General features: G+C 36.8%; 1 protein-coding gene across 1 annotated transcript in view; it reads left to right on the forward strand.

The window, feature by feature from the left end:
- The first annotated feature begins 10,349 nt into the window (after window positions 1-10,349).
- The window catches only part of PCLO (piccolo presynaptic cytomatrix protein), a 400,569-nt gene continuing 392,588 nt past the window's right edge, over window positions 10,350-18,330 (forward strand). The window contains 2 exon segments of the mRNA XM_047753722.1: window positions 10,350-10,832; window positions 16,584-18,165. Coding sequence (XP_047609678.1) covers window positions 10,579-10,832; window positions 16,584-18,165 — 1,836 coding nt within the window. The 5' untranslated portion in view covers window positions 10,350-10,578.

The following is an 18,330-nucleotide window of genomic DNA, read 5'->3' on the forward strand; positions in this document are numbered from 1 at the left end:
GTAATTTAAAGAAAGAAGTGATTCCCCTTCCAGTCCTGTTTCTGGTGTCAGATAGTTCATCTTTTTTCAGGATGCATTGGAGAATGGAATGATAGCTAGAAGATGATTAGAAAGAAACTATAAGCACAGTAGTTCTCTTGATAAGGAGAATTTCCTTGTGGAAAATCACTCCAATGGCCTCTATTTGAGTATTTTACTATCAATGATTAAAAATAGCCACCATTTCTTGCCAAGAATTGCAAAGAAATCAATCAAAAGACCATGATTATCTGTCTTGGAGTATCACGTATTAGATTGATACAATTATTTTTTTCTTTGAAGAGGTCAAATTTTGAATTTGTGATTGGTATGTCTTTGGTGTTATGAAATGAATGAATGATGAGAATAAAGTGAATGAAAAGCTAAACTCTAGTGGCAAGTGTAAATGACTCAAGAATTAAGCTGGAGGCTGGTTCATTGATTCATTTCTGCAGTTTAATCATTTGTACAACAGACCTGTGATGGTTATTGCAGAATTGTATGGCTATCAGGTTTCAAAAGTTTGAGATCCCTGCAGTGAAGGCCATTAGAAAACATGAAGTTATTATTGCAGGTGTATTATGGACCATCTGCCAAAAGGGGACACTGATTTTTTTCTTTTTTAATATTGGTACTAAGTCAAATGGGGGGAAGACATGGGAAGCCTCAGGCAGAACTGTATAAAATCCTTCCCACTCTCTGCTTGTTCATCAATAATTAACCTGGCAAATCTAGAGCTTGGCTGAAATGAAATTAAACATTCCTCAAATTGCTCCTGAAATGGTGAACAATAAAATTCTTGCCCTATGGTTTGAGGCAAAAATAGCCCTAAATGCTAATAAAACATGATAGAAATAAACTTTAAATTAAATTACCCTATAAAATCATGATGAGAAATGTATTATTTTTTCAATATATATTTTTTCCTTCTCTCTGGCTACATGGGAAGAAGAGACAGAGCATGATAAGTCATTTTGCAATTATTGTTATACTTTTTGGGTAGCATGTTAAAGTATGTACCTCTAATATACTTAATGTATTAACCAAGTTCCTAAACTGGCCAAAAAACTACTACCTCATATGGATTCTTTAGCAGTGATTGTCTTTTTCAATTAGAAATGGAAGGTATTTTAATATAGATATGGGAAGTTGTAGCTATAAGATTCAAGTTGAGTTAGGTTTGAATTCTCTCTTGTTATTTACTTGGTTATGTAACCTTAAGAAATTTAAATAAATTTCTTGAATATGTATTTTTTCATTTATAAAATGTACAAAACAGTAGTTAAATGACAATATTGCCAGAAGGACTAAATGAGATAAAAATAGATAAAATACAGAGTGCCTTGGTAATATACTAAATATACTATTTATGAGTTAAAATTATATCATTACAGAACATTCCTTAATATCAAGCATTTCCTTACCTCTCCCTTATAGATGTCCTCTGCAAAATAACATAATGATTTTTTTTGCATTATTCATATTTTTAACCTGAAGACTCCTCAGTAAGTAATGCATTTAACATCTGTTGGTTTGAGCAGTCATTATGTGCAGTAGATACTGACAGGACTGCAAGAAAAATAAAAATGTTGCATCATCCTAAGAACTGGGTCCTAAAACAGTTAACCCAGTAAAGCAATAACATATGTAAATAAACATCAAATAATAATTAAGAATAGTAGTGGCTTCAGAATGCCATAGGGTCTTATCATGGTAAATGTGCCTTGAGGTTGGCCTTGAAAAATGTGTAGATGAACAGAGGTGAGGGGACAATCTTGCCAGATTAAGGAAGAGCAAAACCTGGATGGAGAAGAGGTGAGCATGCCATTTTCAGGGGTCAGTGAGGCATCCAGACTTACCTGTCCTGCTATTTCAAAAGATAAATGTGACCAGGATCACTGATGTGGAATGTTTAAGGAGGGGATGTATTTTATTAGTATTAGTTTCTCTTGTATAGAATTATCTCTTGCTACCTTGGGCTTGTTAAGATAATGCTACTTTAACAAAAAGACAAAAACCCAAAAATATACTATGGTTAAAATATAATGTATAGATTCGCTCCCTCATTTATAAAACTGTCCAAGGAATATGGTCTCAGTAGGGAGGGTAGAATTCCACACTTGGTCATTCTGGAAACCCTCCTGATGGAACCCACCCAATGGCTCTGTCGTCTTCAACCCCTGGACCCATTGGAGTGGACCTGTTTTTTTCTATCCCTATCAACCACAGAAGTGTAAATAGCAGACTTCGTTTGGGGCCAGGCTTAGAAGTAGGAGCTGGGTCACAAGACCACATGTAACTGCAAGAGAAGTTGTCACCCTGGCCTAGCTACTTGCTCCAAAAGAGAGAAAAGTGATATTGGTGAAGAGTTAACATCCTTTGTCCTAATTTGGGATGTAAAAAGAAAAAATCCATAAACATACTATATCCTATTTTTTTTCCTTAAAAAATGTCTTTTCCCTTATCCCCAAAGCCCCATAGTTTTAGTTTACCAGATTTTGGTGAATATTTCAAATTACTATTATTCAGTAAGAGGCTCCAATCTTTCCAGATTCCTCCCTTCAAACTTCTAGATTGAAGTGACTGATCATGCTTTTTCTTTCATTTGCTGTGCCTAACTCTACTACAGTTTTCAAAATGCAGTGGCCAGAACTGTACACCATATTTCAAATACAGATATACTACCATTTTGAACAGAGTAAATCTGTCTTACCTTTTTCCTCAAAAATCATTTACAATGATGGAAACCATGTTGTTCATGCCTTTGGCTACAGCTTCAAAGAAAAGTCAACACTGGTTCCAAAATGCCACTTTCTTGTCTTCAGTCTTGTAATTCTGACATAAAATCTACTATCCTTTCAGAACATTAGTTCTCAACTCAACCTGTATATTAAAATCATCTGGGGAGCTCTTAAAAATACGAATGCCACCCCCTTCCTCAGGATTCTGATTTGTCTGAGATGAGGCCTAGCTATGGATCGTTCTCAAAATGTCTATGTGAGGTCCTCCCAAGACTGTAAACCACTGCTGTGAGAGTCATCTGCAATTTTTTCCAATTGCACTTTTCATATTCCTATTGTAATTCATCTATTCTTTTTCTGGTTGCTGACAGACAAGTATAAAACTTTCCAAAGTTTTCTCCCATTAATATGGAATAAGCACATGGGAAAGTCATGGTGTTCCCTAAAAACCATAATAAACATTGTACTTCAGTATAAATAATAATAACTGAAACACAGAGGTCAGAGGTCCTTTGTTCTTCAGCTCCTGTGTATGGCTATAATATTGTATATATATGTGTGTGTGGATATATGTATATATATATGTATACATATATATTAAAGATAGTAATGTTATATTTAGAAGTTTTAGATAGTTTAGCAATATGCAGAGGTCATATTTCACAAGGCTTTGGTAGGGGTACATTATTCAGGTTTTGCAAATATATTCAAATCAATGATGAATAATTGCCTTAATTCTGCATATAATAAAAATCATCAACTTCCTTATTATTATTATATTTAGTCTAGTAGTTATAACTGAAAAAATAACCCTAGCATGTTTATTGAACAGATTCACCTATTTTATATATCATATCCCACTAATTGGAAGGCATTTCTAAATACAAAAGTCTTAAAAAATTATCAAATTCTTTACCACTATATATACATTTGAAACAATTATGCAATAAGCTTTGTATATTGCCTATATTTTTAATGTATATAACCTTGAATATAAAGTTCTGCATCTCTTTTTGTGCCACCCCTCACCTCTCAAAGAATCCATGGACACATGCCTTAGAAATGTGGACTTTCCTGGATTTTGCATGAGAGAGACAAAACTGGGGTGAACATTGCTCAATCCCCAGAAACCGCCCTGAAGCCTCACTGACAAGTGGGTTCTGCAGAGCTCCTGGGCTGCATTGCCACCAGAGAGTTAAGAGAGTATTTCCATTGCCCCTTTCTACAAAATAAGTGGCATCTAGTCCCCTCCTGCCCTGAAATGTTCCTCTGCTTTTGTCCTCTAATCCATGCTACTCAATTCAAATTGCTCTCTCTTTATTCTGCATAGCAATTCTGATATAAAGTCTCAGTTTCTCTTCCAAAATGTCTGAGCTCCAATCCATTACCAGGCTAGGTAAAATGGGATATTTTCTAGTTGATGGGATCCTGACTCCTTAAGAAGTTAATGTGAATACTAACAGGTCTTCCAGATGTATGTTAAAGGTACATTTATATAATGCATAGTATATCATACTTTTAAGATTTTATAAAATCTTAAAAATATTTTTGAACCTCTGATCCCATGTGTTTCACCTAGGAATCTGCACATCTGTAATCCAGCCATTGTCTTGGGACTTTAAGAGTGTCTTCCTCTTCTCCCAGCAGTTTCTCAAATAAATACATTGGTCTCCCTCAGAAGAATTCTCATCAGTAAGTTTTCGATCTTTTATATAACTTTATATTTGGATAGCGTTACAGAGTTCAAAAATCATCTTGCCGTGTATTATCTTGTTTGAGCCTTTCACAACACAAGGACATATGTATTCAGCATAGCTGCGCTCTTTCCCATTGATAGTGTAGAGGGGTGGTATTTGGGCATTTTTTTTTCTTTTTTCTTTTTTTATTTTCCCACTGTACAGCAAGGGGTTCAAGTTATCCTTACATGTATACATTACAATTACATTTTTTTCCCCCACCCTTTGTTCTGTTGCAACATGAGTATCTAGACAAAGTTCTCAATTTTTGAATAGCTCAAGTCCATCTTGACAGTAAATGGGGAAAGAGTCACTAGAAGTAAAAGAACGAAAAGGGAACGGTGAAAGATTATTTGTAACCATAATGTCTAAAAACTGGATCATCAGTTAAGTGATAATGAACCCAACTTGGTGACTTAAGATAATAATTATTATAGTAACTATTATCATTTTGTCTCATGATGTTGGGGTTCACTGGGCAGTTCTGCTTGTCTCATTGGTTCACCGAGGTGACTGCAGCTGACAGATAGCTTAGCTGAGCCAGGGTGACCCAGGGGACTCATCAGACCTCAGCTGGGATGGCTGGAGACTAGGACACCTAGGCTCCTCTCCTTTGGGGCTTATTCTGAGCATGGAGATATCCAGGTATGACGAGAGCCAGACTGGAAGGCTAGCCTGGGAAATGACATGCCACTCCCACCACATTCTTTTGCTAAAAATAAGGCAGGGGTTCATTACCAGTCAAGAGGTAGGGAAAAAGACTCTACCTCTGATGGGAAGTATACCAGTCCCACTGGAAAGGATCATGGATACAAGGAGGTGAGATTCATTGAGGACCAGCATTGTAACAATCTGTCACAGCTATGCTCAAATGCTTCTGGTGCATTCCTATCTTTTTCTCATTTCATTATCACAAGAACCCTGAGAGGTAGTATATTATCTTCTCTACTTTCACAGTTGAGGAGACTCAAGTTCTGAAAAAGTCAATGGCTCACCAACCCCAAATAGATGTAATAAGATAGCAGAGCCAGGATTTAATGTCAGACATTGCCGCCCAAAAAATCATGAAGTATAAGACATGCATACATATCTGGGTTTTTCCAAAGAGAAGGTTCTGAAGTCTAAAGCCTCTTTATAAAACGAGTGAATAATAATGCTGAATAATCTTTTATAACTACATTACTTATTAATAATTTTCAATTTACAAAGTAATACTGGGAAGTGACATAGAAACTAATTTTATTCTTAATATTTTACACAGTCTATGTCTATAGGAACATATATATATATTTTTGCCTTTTGGGGGTGGCACCCACGGCATATAGAAGTTCCCAGGTGAGGGGTCGAATAGGAGATACAGCTGCGGCCTACACCACAGCCACAGCAACCTGGGATCCTTAACCCATTGAGTGAGGCCGGGGATAGAACCTGTGTCCTCATTGATACTAGTCAGCTTTGTTAATCACTGAGCCATGATGGAACTCCCATAAGAACATATTTTAAATACAAGCAGCTTTCTCTTTTATAAAGGGAAGAAAACTGCCTGGGAGTCCAGGTGTCAGAATTCAAAAATAAATTTATCAAACTTTTCTCTAAAAGACTTCTCAGGCTTTTTCTCTCAAAACTGAGAAGCCAGCTCATAATCAACTGTAATCTCACTTGAATTTCCTTCACTCTCACTGCAAATCTCATTTTAAAGCAGAGCTCACAAAAATGGCTGAGAGCAGCAATTGAGAAGCAGCTCAACCATAGCAAAAATGAGGTTGGACCCCGAGCCATTGCGGATTCCTCCTCCACTAAACACAATCTTCTCTTACCTTCTCTTAGAGAGGGAACATTAAAAAATATGTGTCTATATAAAAATATATCATATTCTCTATATTTATAAAAACATGAATATATATACCTCCACACATATACTAGGAAAGCATGGACTTTTAATTACAGAAAGTATAAGAACTGTTTGTTTTATTACTCACCATATCACATTAAATTACTGTTTGATAATACTGACCACATCATTTTTTTTTCAGCTTCTTCAGAGGCATTTGTTAGAAAAAGATGTTCACATTTTGATTCCCTAGCTTAACAGGTTGTGTTATTTTTGTTGTTTTTAAACAACGGTTAGTAATACAATTACTGGTATTCTTACACCATAAAAAGCTGTAAATTCACTTTGGAAAATATAGAAAATTCTAAAGAAAAATTAAGATTACTATGGTCTTGCCATTAAGTATATATGGGTTTCATTCATTGGCTTGTTTCCTGCTTCTTTTTTCCCTATGCAATTTAGTGGTTTCATTTTTTAAAAATATTTTATATCTAACTTTATGAAAATTTACCCCATTTATACTTTATGAAATTTTCCCATGTTATTATGAACCCTTCTGAAGCATTATTTTAAATAAATATCTTTATAAAATGCTATCATCTAGTTGTACAAGATTTTACGTCTCTATCCTTCTAGATTGAGGCAGTAATGACTTTTATTACTATTATAAATAATAGCATAGTGAATATTTTTTCACAAAATCATTTTTCTACTTCAAATGATTTCTTTAGGACTGGTTTCCAAATGAATATCACAGATTATGAATATTTTTAAGGCTCTTAATAAGTGTTGCCAAGTTATTTTCCAGAAAGTCTGAATCAATTTATACTCTCAAATTTAGCTTATAAAAAGGCCTGTTTTACAAAAACTCGATAGTATTATTATAAAGGTCTTAATATGGACACAATGGACATTTAATAAATAATCCAATATTCAGATTACTGCTTGATGAAGTTTAATAAGCATATGCTATTATTTTTAATTAAACTAAAATTATGGATATTATTTAACTGTGGCTTTTAAAAAGTAGATGAGGAGTTCCCATCGTGGCACAGTGGTTAACGAATCCGACTAGGAACCATGAGGTTGCGGGTTCGGTCCCTGCCCTTGCTCAGTGGGTTAACGATCTGGCGTTGCCGTGAGCTGTGGTATAGGTCATGCGGCTCGGATCCTGCGTTGCTGTGGCTCTGGCATAGGCCGGTGGCTACAGCTCCGATTCGACCCCTAGCCTGGGAACCTCCATATGCCGCGGGAGCGGCCCAAGAAATAGCAAAAAGACAAAAAAAAAAAAAGTAGATGAGGCTACACATTTTTCTATATTTGAAGACTATTCTAACTTCAAATTTTTCAGCCTTTAATTTATTCAAGTATTGCATAGGTGACTGCATACAAGATGGTCTATTTAATTTCATCCTCTTTGAATGGTATCTGTAAGGACTTGGGGAGACTGGGCCACACCATTCCAAGAAATCATCTAGTTATGTTATGTATAACATTCAGACTGGTTATAATCTACTAAAATAGAAACCACCTGGGAGATTGAGACAAGATTTTAAAAGATCTGGTTTTCTGAGTTGAGAAGTTATTTTAGAAAGACATAATGGTATATAATAGAGGAGGTTTTCAGAGACTGATTCATTTCACGACCCACCCATTAGGCTGAGTGAATTGGAGCCGAACTATCACCTTGTTAAATTTAATTGAAATTCAAATAAATGATAATTAGAGTAACTATATTATGAACAGGAAGCAATAAAGATTTTGAATATAGCACTATAAGTTAATTTGCAGAATGAAAGTAATTGTGATAGTTTTCTGTGTAAATAAAGAGAAACTCCATAAAGTCATCCATAGGCTATAACTTCTCATCTTATATATCCTTAGGATTCTGATAATTCACAAAAAAGGAATGTACCTGGACTCTGCCCTAGCATTTCTCTTTAAATCAGAAACACCTCCTAAGTATAAGTGACATAAGCCCAAATAAAGGATTGAAAAAAAACCCAAATGTTGTTTGAAACTCAACAGTTTATACAGGTCCCAATGGCAAAATCGTTTAAAATCAACAACCCCAAATTTCTGAGTATCACCATCATATTTCTTGTTTTCACACTTCCTTTACTCTTCCTACCGTACATCCAGATTTTGTGTATTCTGATAATATTTGCTCCTGGGAGAAAGGAAAGAAGGAGAAAGTAAATAAATGCACATGTTTGCACAGTGGGCTATAATATTGCCATCTTAAAATTATTACTTTTTATTTAGCTTATCCACATTACTTTGCATACTGATTATCACTTGTTATTTCTTTTGACTTCACAGGCTCCTTTCCATCCACAATTGAAAAGAATATGAAGTTAATTATATATTTTCTCCATTTAATCATTATTCCAAGGCTACAGTTTGAAGTGGTATTTATCCTATCATTTTTTTTAAGCTTGTGCTTTGCGAATCAGTACATCCATGTATTTCATTTTCACAAAAGTTGAGCATATTATGCAAAAATAGCCAGCATGTGAATCATCTCCTTCTTCACCTCCATCTAGGTGTTACTGATTCTGAGTGCAGCTTGGGCCCTGAATAGTTACTCATTTGGTTAGAGAAGGTATTATAATTCAGGATTGTTTACCTAATTATTTCTCTCTCTCTTTTTTTTTTTTGAAGCAAACTCATTTCTAGGAGTATGACAGTAGTGTACTTGCCCTCAAATGTAGCCACTAGAACATCATGTTGTCTCAGCTTGATTTGTTTGAAGGGCGAGCATTCTCTTACTCAAATGAATGCCTCTCTGTAGCTTTGACTTTAGAAGTCACAACTCAGTATGCTATGAGAGAATCAAAATTTTTGTAAAGTATTTTAGGAACTCAACCAGTTCATTTGATGACTAGCCATCCTTAAAAGCAGTACATTTAGTACAAGTTATTGCAGCTGTGCTTTTATTTAGTTTCGATATAATAACAAAGTCTTACAGTGATTATTACAAAAATTTGGAAACTTTCTAAATCAACTTACTCATATCTATTGTTGTTAGCTTTTGCGTTTAACTTTTTTTTGGTTTGTTTTCAGTTGTTAGCTTTTGGTTTTAACTTCAAGAATTGGAACATTCAGTTCACTGTTAGGAAAGGTAAGTAGAAAATTGGGGCTCTGGATCCAGTGCTGAACTAAAACATTCCCTTCTAAGAAACGTAGTAGCAAGAAAAGAATGTATGTTTGGTGTGGGTAGGGCATAGAAACAGTGGATATTAGTTATACCTCTGCTGCTAGCCAGATGTGTGACTATAAAAATTAGCCTTCTGAGCCCAGATATACAAAAAAGGGTCTAAGGGCACTTTTCAAAATTTCACACTACTGTAACATTTCAATATTCTACAATCTGGATCTTACTACAATATCCGATGCACAATTTCCCCCAAATCCTTTACTTCTCTGTGGTTTAAAAACCCAACTGTTTACTGACAGTGCATCTACGATTCTAAAATAATTATTCCTGGAGAGTTCTAAATGAAAGGCTAGTTTTAGCTCCTTTTGGGAAATGTGTCCCAAAGGCATCTCCAATTAATCTCCAGTTACCTGAACCCACTCCTAGGATCTTTCAAAGCCCCTCCTTAAAAAAAAAAAAAAGAAAAGAAACTACAAATCCCAGGAGTCAAAGACGGGAACAGATACTTCCCCTCCAACCTCTCCTCGGTCCCCTTGAATGCAGTCGGCTAAAACTCAGGTTGAGGCATCCTGAAATATGCCTGAAAGAAACGTCGGCTATTTCGTTCGGATTTTTAGCTGTGCTTTCGCTGGGCTCCTTTAAATCGGTGCTGTGAGTGAGGAAAGACACGGAGCGACGCAGAGCGGGATGGGCGCGGGCGCGGGCATCACCTGTTTCGATAAGGGCATGCGCACTGCGAGGGCGCGGGCGAGGAGGCGGGGCGCGGTGGGAGGGACGGACGGCGCCCAGTTGGCACCGCTCTGATCTGCTTCTCCCCGGCTCGGGGCGCTGAGGCGGCGTTGGGAGTTGTCTTCTGCAAAGGTTTCCTGGCGTGGTCCAACATGGAGGAGGCAGTGGTTTCAGGCATCACCTGCAAAAGGGACTAATCCCCGCCTGGCGTTTTGGGCAGCTCTGCCGGGTCCCGAGCCCAGGGACTCCGCCGCCTGCACGCCCCGCGGCGGACCCCAGCTCCGGTAGCTCCTCGGGCCGCCGGCTTCCCGGCGGGGACGCAGTAGAAGGAGGGAGCGCGGCGGCCCCGAGTTTCCCTAAGCTATGGGCAACGAGGCGAGCTTGGAAGGGGAAGGGCTACCGGAAGGGTTGGCGGCGGCGGCGGCGGCGGCCGCCGGAGGAGGGGCTGGCGGGGCGGGGAGCCCCTTGCAAACGGTGATCCCGGTCGGCATGGAGGCGGATCTGAGCCAGCTGAGCGAAGAGGAGAGGAGACAGATCGCCGCTGTCATGTCAAGGGCGCAGGGGCTGCCCAAGGGAAGCGTTCCCCCTGCCGCTGCGGAGCCGCCTTCCATGCACAGGCACGCACAGCATGATATATATGTCCAGGCATATATGTACAGCTTTTCGTGCACATATGTGCCAGCACAGCAGTACATATATGTCGCCTCTGTTCATTTTATTCTCCCTAATGGGGTGCCGATAAAGAGATCATAAACCTCTGTTAGGCAGAATAAAAATGATGCATTATAGAGTTTCTGGTGGGATAGTCAAGGGTTGCATTCTTGGAACTGTGATTTTAGGTTGTGATTTTTGGCCTTTTGGAACCTTTTCCCTCTAGGGTGGAGTGGAGAGACGCCCTCCAGTGTTTTACTAATCTGGAAGTCTTCCATTAGTACAAAACGGACGTGTTAGGGAATGAATAGAGCTTGAGTGTTTACCTGTCTCTCTTTAAACCTCCTCAGTCATTTTGGGGTCTTTTTCTCTGTGAATGATGCCTAAATATTTCTGTAATAATAGCTTTAATTCCTCTGGAGGTGATTTGTCTTTCCTTCACTCCCTACCCCCAGAGGAGAACAGGATCTGCTTAGGTAGAAGACCTAGAATGAATACACCTTTTATATTCAACGAGGAACCCTACAATGTATAGTGGCTTTAACCAGACGGTTTGGTCATAGCAGTGCAGGTGCTATACATATACTTATGAATTAGCATATGCTATTTTTTTAAACCGCTGCTCTTTTATATGGAAAAATGTCTTACAGTTTATAGAAGAACATGAGAATTTGTATTATCTTAAAATTAGTTTCCAATGCATACTTTTAAAGACATAGCGACGAGCAACTTGCACAGGCAATTAAGAGCTAATCTGTAATATTAATGTATTCATTTCCCTCTCTAGCTCTCCATTTTCCTCTATCCTAATAAATTAGTTGTTTTCTAATTAGAGTACTAAGAGGGTGTAATCATTGTGCCTGCCCTGCCTTTATTATTGTAAACAAACTCTTTAACTTTGCACCCTCCCTTACAGATTAGTTTTCTGTCCATGGTGCTGAAACCATTCCTGCTTTATGATAACCTACAATTTTCATTAGAGATATTGGAAATATGAAAGATCTGGATATAGCCATAGACTCTTAGCATGTACTTCATAAAATAAAAACACTTTAACTTAGAATCTAATGTAAGCACATGCATATAATTTATCAGGTATCTATAGTGTATTTAGTATAGGATAAATATAAAATGTTTTGCGGATAGTAACAATATTTTTCACATAAAATCTTAAATAGATAAAATTCATCAGGTGAAAACCATATTTTATTGAAGGGGAACCCATACTACTAGTAAAAACTAGCTTTTTATATTGAATATATTGTTTTCTTTTTGGGAAATATCCTTTTAGTGAGGGATTTAATAAGCCTTTCTTATCCATTCCCTTAAGAACAGAGTTTATGATATGTACTATTTTTGTTTACTGATTAAAGCCCGACTTAGAAAAAATTTTGAATGTTGATATGCCAGATTTTTATAGGCTAATAACAATGTACAGTACTTTTATTAACCTTTTAGAAATGTATGCCAGCTCTTCTACAGTTTTTCCTAAGAGATACAAGCAACAGGTTTAGCATGCTGGCTACAAATACCAAGAAATGTGCAAGCTTTGATTTTTAAATTCCTTACTCCTGTTCAGAGGATGGCTAAAAATTGGTATCCAGCCTATGAAAATACAGTGTTTTATGCAGTATTTATATTAGCATACTTTTAAAGTTCTCCATCGGTAATTTCGTTATGGTGGAGTTCTTATCAGTAGGTTATCTGTGGCCTACATAGTAATTTTCGAAAGCTTAGTCCAAAAAATATAATCAATGTATGTCTGATTTTTATAATCTGCTTATATTTTACTGAAGATTTCTATAAGGTAAATCATTTTGGAAGAATTAATTATCCCTATATGTGATAACCAAATAAATACTTGGTTTATCATTTAGATTTTTAGAAATATACTAATTTAAGTAAATTTCTAAAAGCATATCCAAATTATTTCAAGTTTTATGAGGTTAAGTTCTATGAATTAGTCATAGTGGGATTTGATTTTTTTTTAATGAAATAAAGGTTGAGAGCCCAGAGACCTTATTCTATTAATTTTGACTGACTCATGGAAAATTATATATGCTTCTTAGTTATATGTGCCTAAGTTTCCTTTGCATCTAAAGAAGGCAGGTGACACTTACCTCACCTATCTTGTAGAGCCATTGTAAAGATCAATTAAAAATGGACAGGGACATTTTTGATCAGATTTTAATTTGAAGGTACCCTATAGGTATAAAGAATAGTAATATTAATATCAACAGTGAATGGCACTGGCCATGATGGCTGCAGACAAGATGTATATTGAATTATTCATTGTTATGAGTTATTTTGATATATCTGTATTCTTTTACATGGAAGTCAGTGCCATCTCGTGGAAATCCTGCCCTCACCACACCCAGGAGTTAGGACATAAGATTCCTGTAACTAAACTAGTTTTATAACCTTAAATTAATCTTTTAGCCTAAGTCCTAGTATCCTCTACAATATAATAATGAATAGACATTCCTAGAGTTGCTTATATCTCTAGTATTATAAAATTTTATGACTAAACACTGTCAAGTGTCATTGCTTGTTGTGTTACATTTAAAATATATCTTAATATTCCAACTGCTTTTGTATTCTTAGAGTTATTCATGTTTATCTCATTTGTAGCTGAATTTTTTTTTTTCTGTTAACCTGTGAAAGAAAAATTCTAATCTGAGAATGATAAGAAAAAATGAAAAGAGGGGTTGTATAAAACATGGGTAATTACAAGCTAGAAGTTACACCTTACAAATGAAATGCTCATGTATTTTTAATTCATTATCAACCCAGGGAAATCCAAATTTATAATTTTGTCTACTCATCCTATTTAGAATCACTGATATTTCATATGAGAAGAGCTTTACTTAAAAACACTTCTGATTAGTATACTATTTCATAAGAATTCTATTGAATTGGTTATTTTCTTTAGCATGCCTTTAGGCCTCCCCCACTAGGTAGACACCTCCACAACTGTTTGTCTTCCTAGAGCAGCAAGCCAAGTCTGGGTTCTAAAATGAATATAGAATGTTTCCATTTATATCTCAGAAGACCTGTAAAAAAATTTAAAGTGAAAAGAATTCAAGAAACATTAATCTAGAGTGAGACAAAAACCTGATATGTTCATTCATTTGTTCACTCACTGTTATTGTTCAATTGTTTCTTCATTGTTTCATCAAATATTAATACTCATCTGCTAGTTACCAGGTTTGGTTCTAGTAATGCAAAGAGAGTAAAACACGTTCCCTCCTTAGGAGTTCACAGTCTAGTACACAAGACACAGATTGCATTTTAGTCATTCTTTTTAACAGAACAACTGTTAATACCAAACAAAAATTCATCAAAAGACCAGAGTTAGCTAAGATACGTTTAAATTTTTGGTATTAAGTCTATATCCTCTCTTAGTGATTGTCTTTTCTTTTTCTTCCTCCCAAATCTCCATGTCTTAGGTTTATTTACATAATTATGGCACCTAAAATGAGATTTCATTTATAGTCTTTAGAGCCAAATATATATTTTCACAAGGGGGCTTCTGTAATACAACTTAATACTTATAAAGTACATGCAGTTATAATTTCTGATGCAAGTGGCTTGCTTAACTTTCGATGTTTATTGTTGTCACACATATTTGGTATTTCGATATGTTTATTTTTTGATTTGTACATATGTTGGTTTGAGTGATATATTATTGCAAAACCAGGGATTACATTTAATAGTATTTTTAAGACCATACAATTTAGTTAAGAATAGTTTTGGGGGTACTCTGTTTAAATATAGATTTCTTCAATAAAATGCCTAAATAACTACTGGTAGGGTAGTCCCTTTTATAACATAGTTCTTAAGCATGTGCCCCTTATGGGGGTGGTAAAATTTATTAATTGAGTATGGGACATTTCTAGAATAATGTGAAGATCATCTATTTTATTTGTTATGGCTCTTCTGTCTTTCATATAGAAGGAAGCACATGGAGAGGGCTGTAAAGAAACATTCAAAATTATTTTCCCCAAATGGAAATATGTAGCTGTATGTTTTAAAAAAATATCTTAGAACTGTTGGAATCAACCAGGGTAATAGTTTTAGTTCCTAATTTAAATTCAGTCTTCAGAGACATAGTAATAACTAAAGTTTTTATAACTTTTTTTTCCTGGAGGAAATTCCCAGAACTAAGAATTCTGCTTATTCCTTTTTTATTAGAAAATTACATTTCTTTGTCATAAGGGAATTTCAGAAACTTAATTCACATTAAGTACCAGATGACCTGAAATAAAGGTATAGTTTGGTCCATTAGTAGGTAAATTTTGACAAAACAAATTAAAATGTATAGAACTTTATTGTTATCATGTCATATTTTAAGTGCTACTGAATCCTGTTTATCTTTTTTTCAATTAAAAAGAAATAAACCCTTTCTAAAATTGACATTACATATATCAAATACTTATAATTTGATTTACCCCAAAATTTTAACATAGCATGTTCATTTTAGTTGCAACTTTATCAGTAAAGAATAGCATAATTAAAAATTAATATACTTGATTTTTAACTAAAAGTGTATATGAAAAATGAGTATTTTAACTATTTAATCATAGTCATTTAAAATTGATCAAGTTTCCAAAACTAGCTTTAATAATTCATCTTGTGTATTTGTGAGTTAAAAGCAATGTTGCAAATTAATTACTTGTTACATTTCTAAGTCATTGTCAAAAATAATATGTAATACTCTACCAGTGGTCACAGTAAATGCAGAAAACATTAAGTAGAGGTAATTATGTATTTTCTTCATCCAAAGAAAGAAACAGTACTTTTCAAAAACAGGGTCACAATCAGCTTGTTGCTATTTGTGTATCAGACTGTATCTCGAGATGCTTTAAGCATCTTATTGTTGTATTGAGAGATCTCAGATTAAGAATGCTATTGGAAAAATAATTGAATGATATAACCTAGTTCTTCCACAGGGAAGATAGAATTCCTTTGCAAGATTTTCTAATTAAAGTAGAAATTCTTACATAATTTTATATAAAGTTTAATAAGGACAATATTTGATGGATATTCCCCCCCCCCTTTTTTTTTTGCACAGAGTAGTGTAAAATTGAATAGATTATTAACTTTTTCCAAGTACTATAAAAGGCATCCTGTATTTCCTGATGTCATGTTGTGTGTCTTATGTAGCTAATATAAATTCTGGTATTAAGCAAAAAGCAAAAACAAAACCAAAACACAGTTGCAGCAAGCTCATTTTAAAAGGAATATTTTCACTTCTTAAAATTCAAGTATTTGGGAAACTAACATTCTTTGACCATAACTTTTGGTCGAAAAGCATACATTCTGTGAGCATGAATGTACTAGAACATGGCTTTTCATTGATTTGTTGAGTTAATATATTTAAATTGGCTTTAATTATGAAAGATTCTGTTAAGTGTAAATGTAAATTATTTTTTATTACACTTTCTAACTACATATCTTAACACGTCATTACTTACAGTAATAGGTATTGAGTTTTCCCCCCTATTTTCAACTCTGTGTTGAAAATCTGTACCCATATAAAGAAAGCAACAAAGATTAAAAATTTTGTGGCCACTTACAGGATGCTGCAAAAATAGATTCTAATTATATTTATACATTCATAATTTTGAAGATGTGAGAAAGTAACAGCTTCTGAATATTATTTCGATTTGGGTTAATTTCCATTATTTTCACTTCTTTTTGTTTCCTTTTTCTAGGAAACAAGAGTTGGATAGTAGTCATCCTCCAAAGCAACCAGGAAAACCACCAGACCCTGGGCGTCCAGTTCAGCCTGGTCTCAGTAAAAGCAGAACTACAGACACACTGAGGTCAGAGCAGAAATTGCCCGGAAGGAGTCCTTCCACTATTAGCTTGAAAGAATCGAAGTCCAGAACTGATTTTAAGGAAGAGCACAAGTCTAGTATGATGCCTGGCTTCCTCTCAGAGGTTAACCCTTTAAGTGCTGTCTCCTCTGTTGTAAATAAATTCAATCCTTTTGATTTGATATCAGACCCTGATGCCTCCCAGGAAGAAGCTGCCAAGAAACAAAAAGTAGCTCAGAAGGAACCAGGAAAACCTGAAGGAATCACAAAGCCTCCATTACAACAACAGTCACCCAAGCCAGTTCCTAAGCAGCAAGGACCTGTGAGGGCCCCGCTTCAGCAGGATGGTTCTCCCAAATCTGTAGCTTCTCAGCAGCCAGAAAAAATGAAATCACAACCTCCAGAAGCAGGAAGGCCAACTCAGGGGCTTACCCAGCTTCCTCAGACAGACCAGGCAAAACTGCCACTTCAAAGAGATGCAGCCAGGCCTCAGACTAAACAAACAGACACAGCAAGAGGAGAATCAGTTAAACCCTCACTGCAAAGCCCATCCAAGCCACCTATTCAGCAAGTAAGTCCTGGAAAACCTCCAGCCCAGCAGCCTGGATCTGAAAAACTTTCCACGCCACAGCCTGGGCCTGGAAAGCCCTCAGCTCAGCAGCCAGGGCCAGCAAAGACCCTAGCTCAACAGCCAGGGACAGCAAAGCCCCCAGCCCAGCCACCAGGGACAACGAAGCCTGCAGCTCAGCAGCCTGGGCCAAAGTCTCCAGCTCAGCCTCCTGGGCCTGCAAAGACTCCAGTTCAGCAGCCAGGGTTAGCAAAGCCCACTGCCCAACAGCCAGGGACGCTGAAATCCCCAGCTCATCAACCTGGACCACAGCCTCCAGCTCAGCCACCTGGGCCTGCAAAGACTCAACCTGGCCCAACAAAGCCTCCTCCTCAACAGCCACGCCCAGCAAAGCCCCCTCCTCAACAGCCTGGCTCTACAAAGCCACCTCCTCAACAGCCTGGCCCAGCAAAACCCCCTCCTCAGCAGCCTGGCCCAGCAAAGCCTGCTTCTCCACAGCCTGGCCCAGCAAAGCCCCCTCCTCAACAGCCTGGCTCTACAAAGCCTCCTCCTCAACAGCCTGGCCCAGAAAAACCCCCTTCTCAACAGCCTGGCTCAGCAAAACCCCCTTCTCAACAGCCTGGCCCAGCAAAACCCCCTTCTCAACAGCCTGGCACTGCAAAGCCCTCTGCTCAGCAACCTGAAAAACCAGTAAGCCAAACAGGAACTGGAAAACCTCTTCAGCCACCAACTTTTCCATCTGTAGGGTGGACTCCAGTACAAGGCCTCCCTAAAACCATCTGTCCTCTTTGCAATACCACTGAACTTCTGTTGCATGTTCCAGAAAAGGCCAATTTTAACACATGCACTGAGTGTCAAACCACTGTTTGTAGCCTCTGTGGTTTTAATCCCAATCCTCATTTAACTGAGGTAAGTGCATTTATTCACTGTGTTCACGCTCTTAAACCGTGTCATCATCTTCTACAAATGGTGCTTAGTTTATCACTGATAAGACAGGACGGCAGTGTTTTTCTCTAATTGTTTTCTCTTTCTCGCCTTCCTTCCTACTCGTCTTTTTCTTCTCTGTCAAATGTA

This window comes from Phacochoerus africanus, chromosome 11 (genome assembly GCF_016906955.1).
Source record: "Phacochoerus africanus isolate WHEZ1 chromosome 11, ROS_Pafr_v1, whole genome shotgun sequence".
Taxonomy (NCBI): Eukaryota; Metazoa; Chordata; class Mammalia; order Artiodactyla; family Suidae; genus Phacochoerus; species Phacochoerus africanus.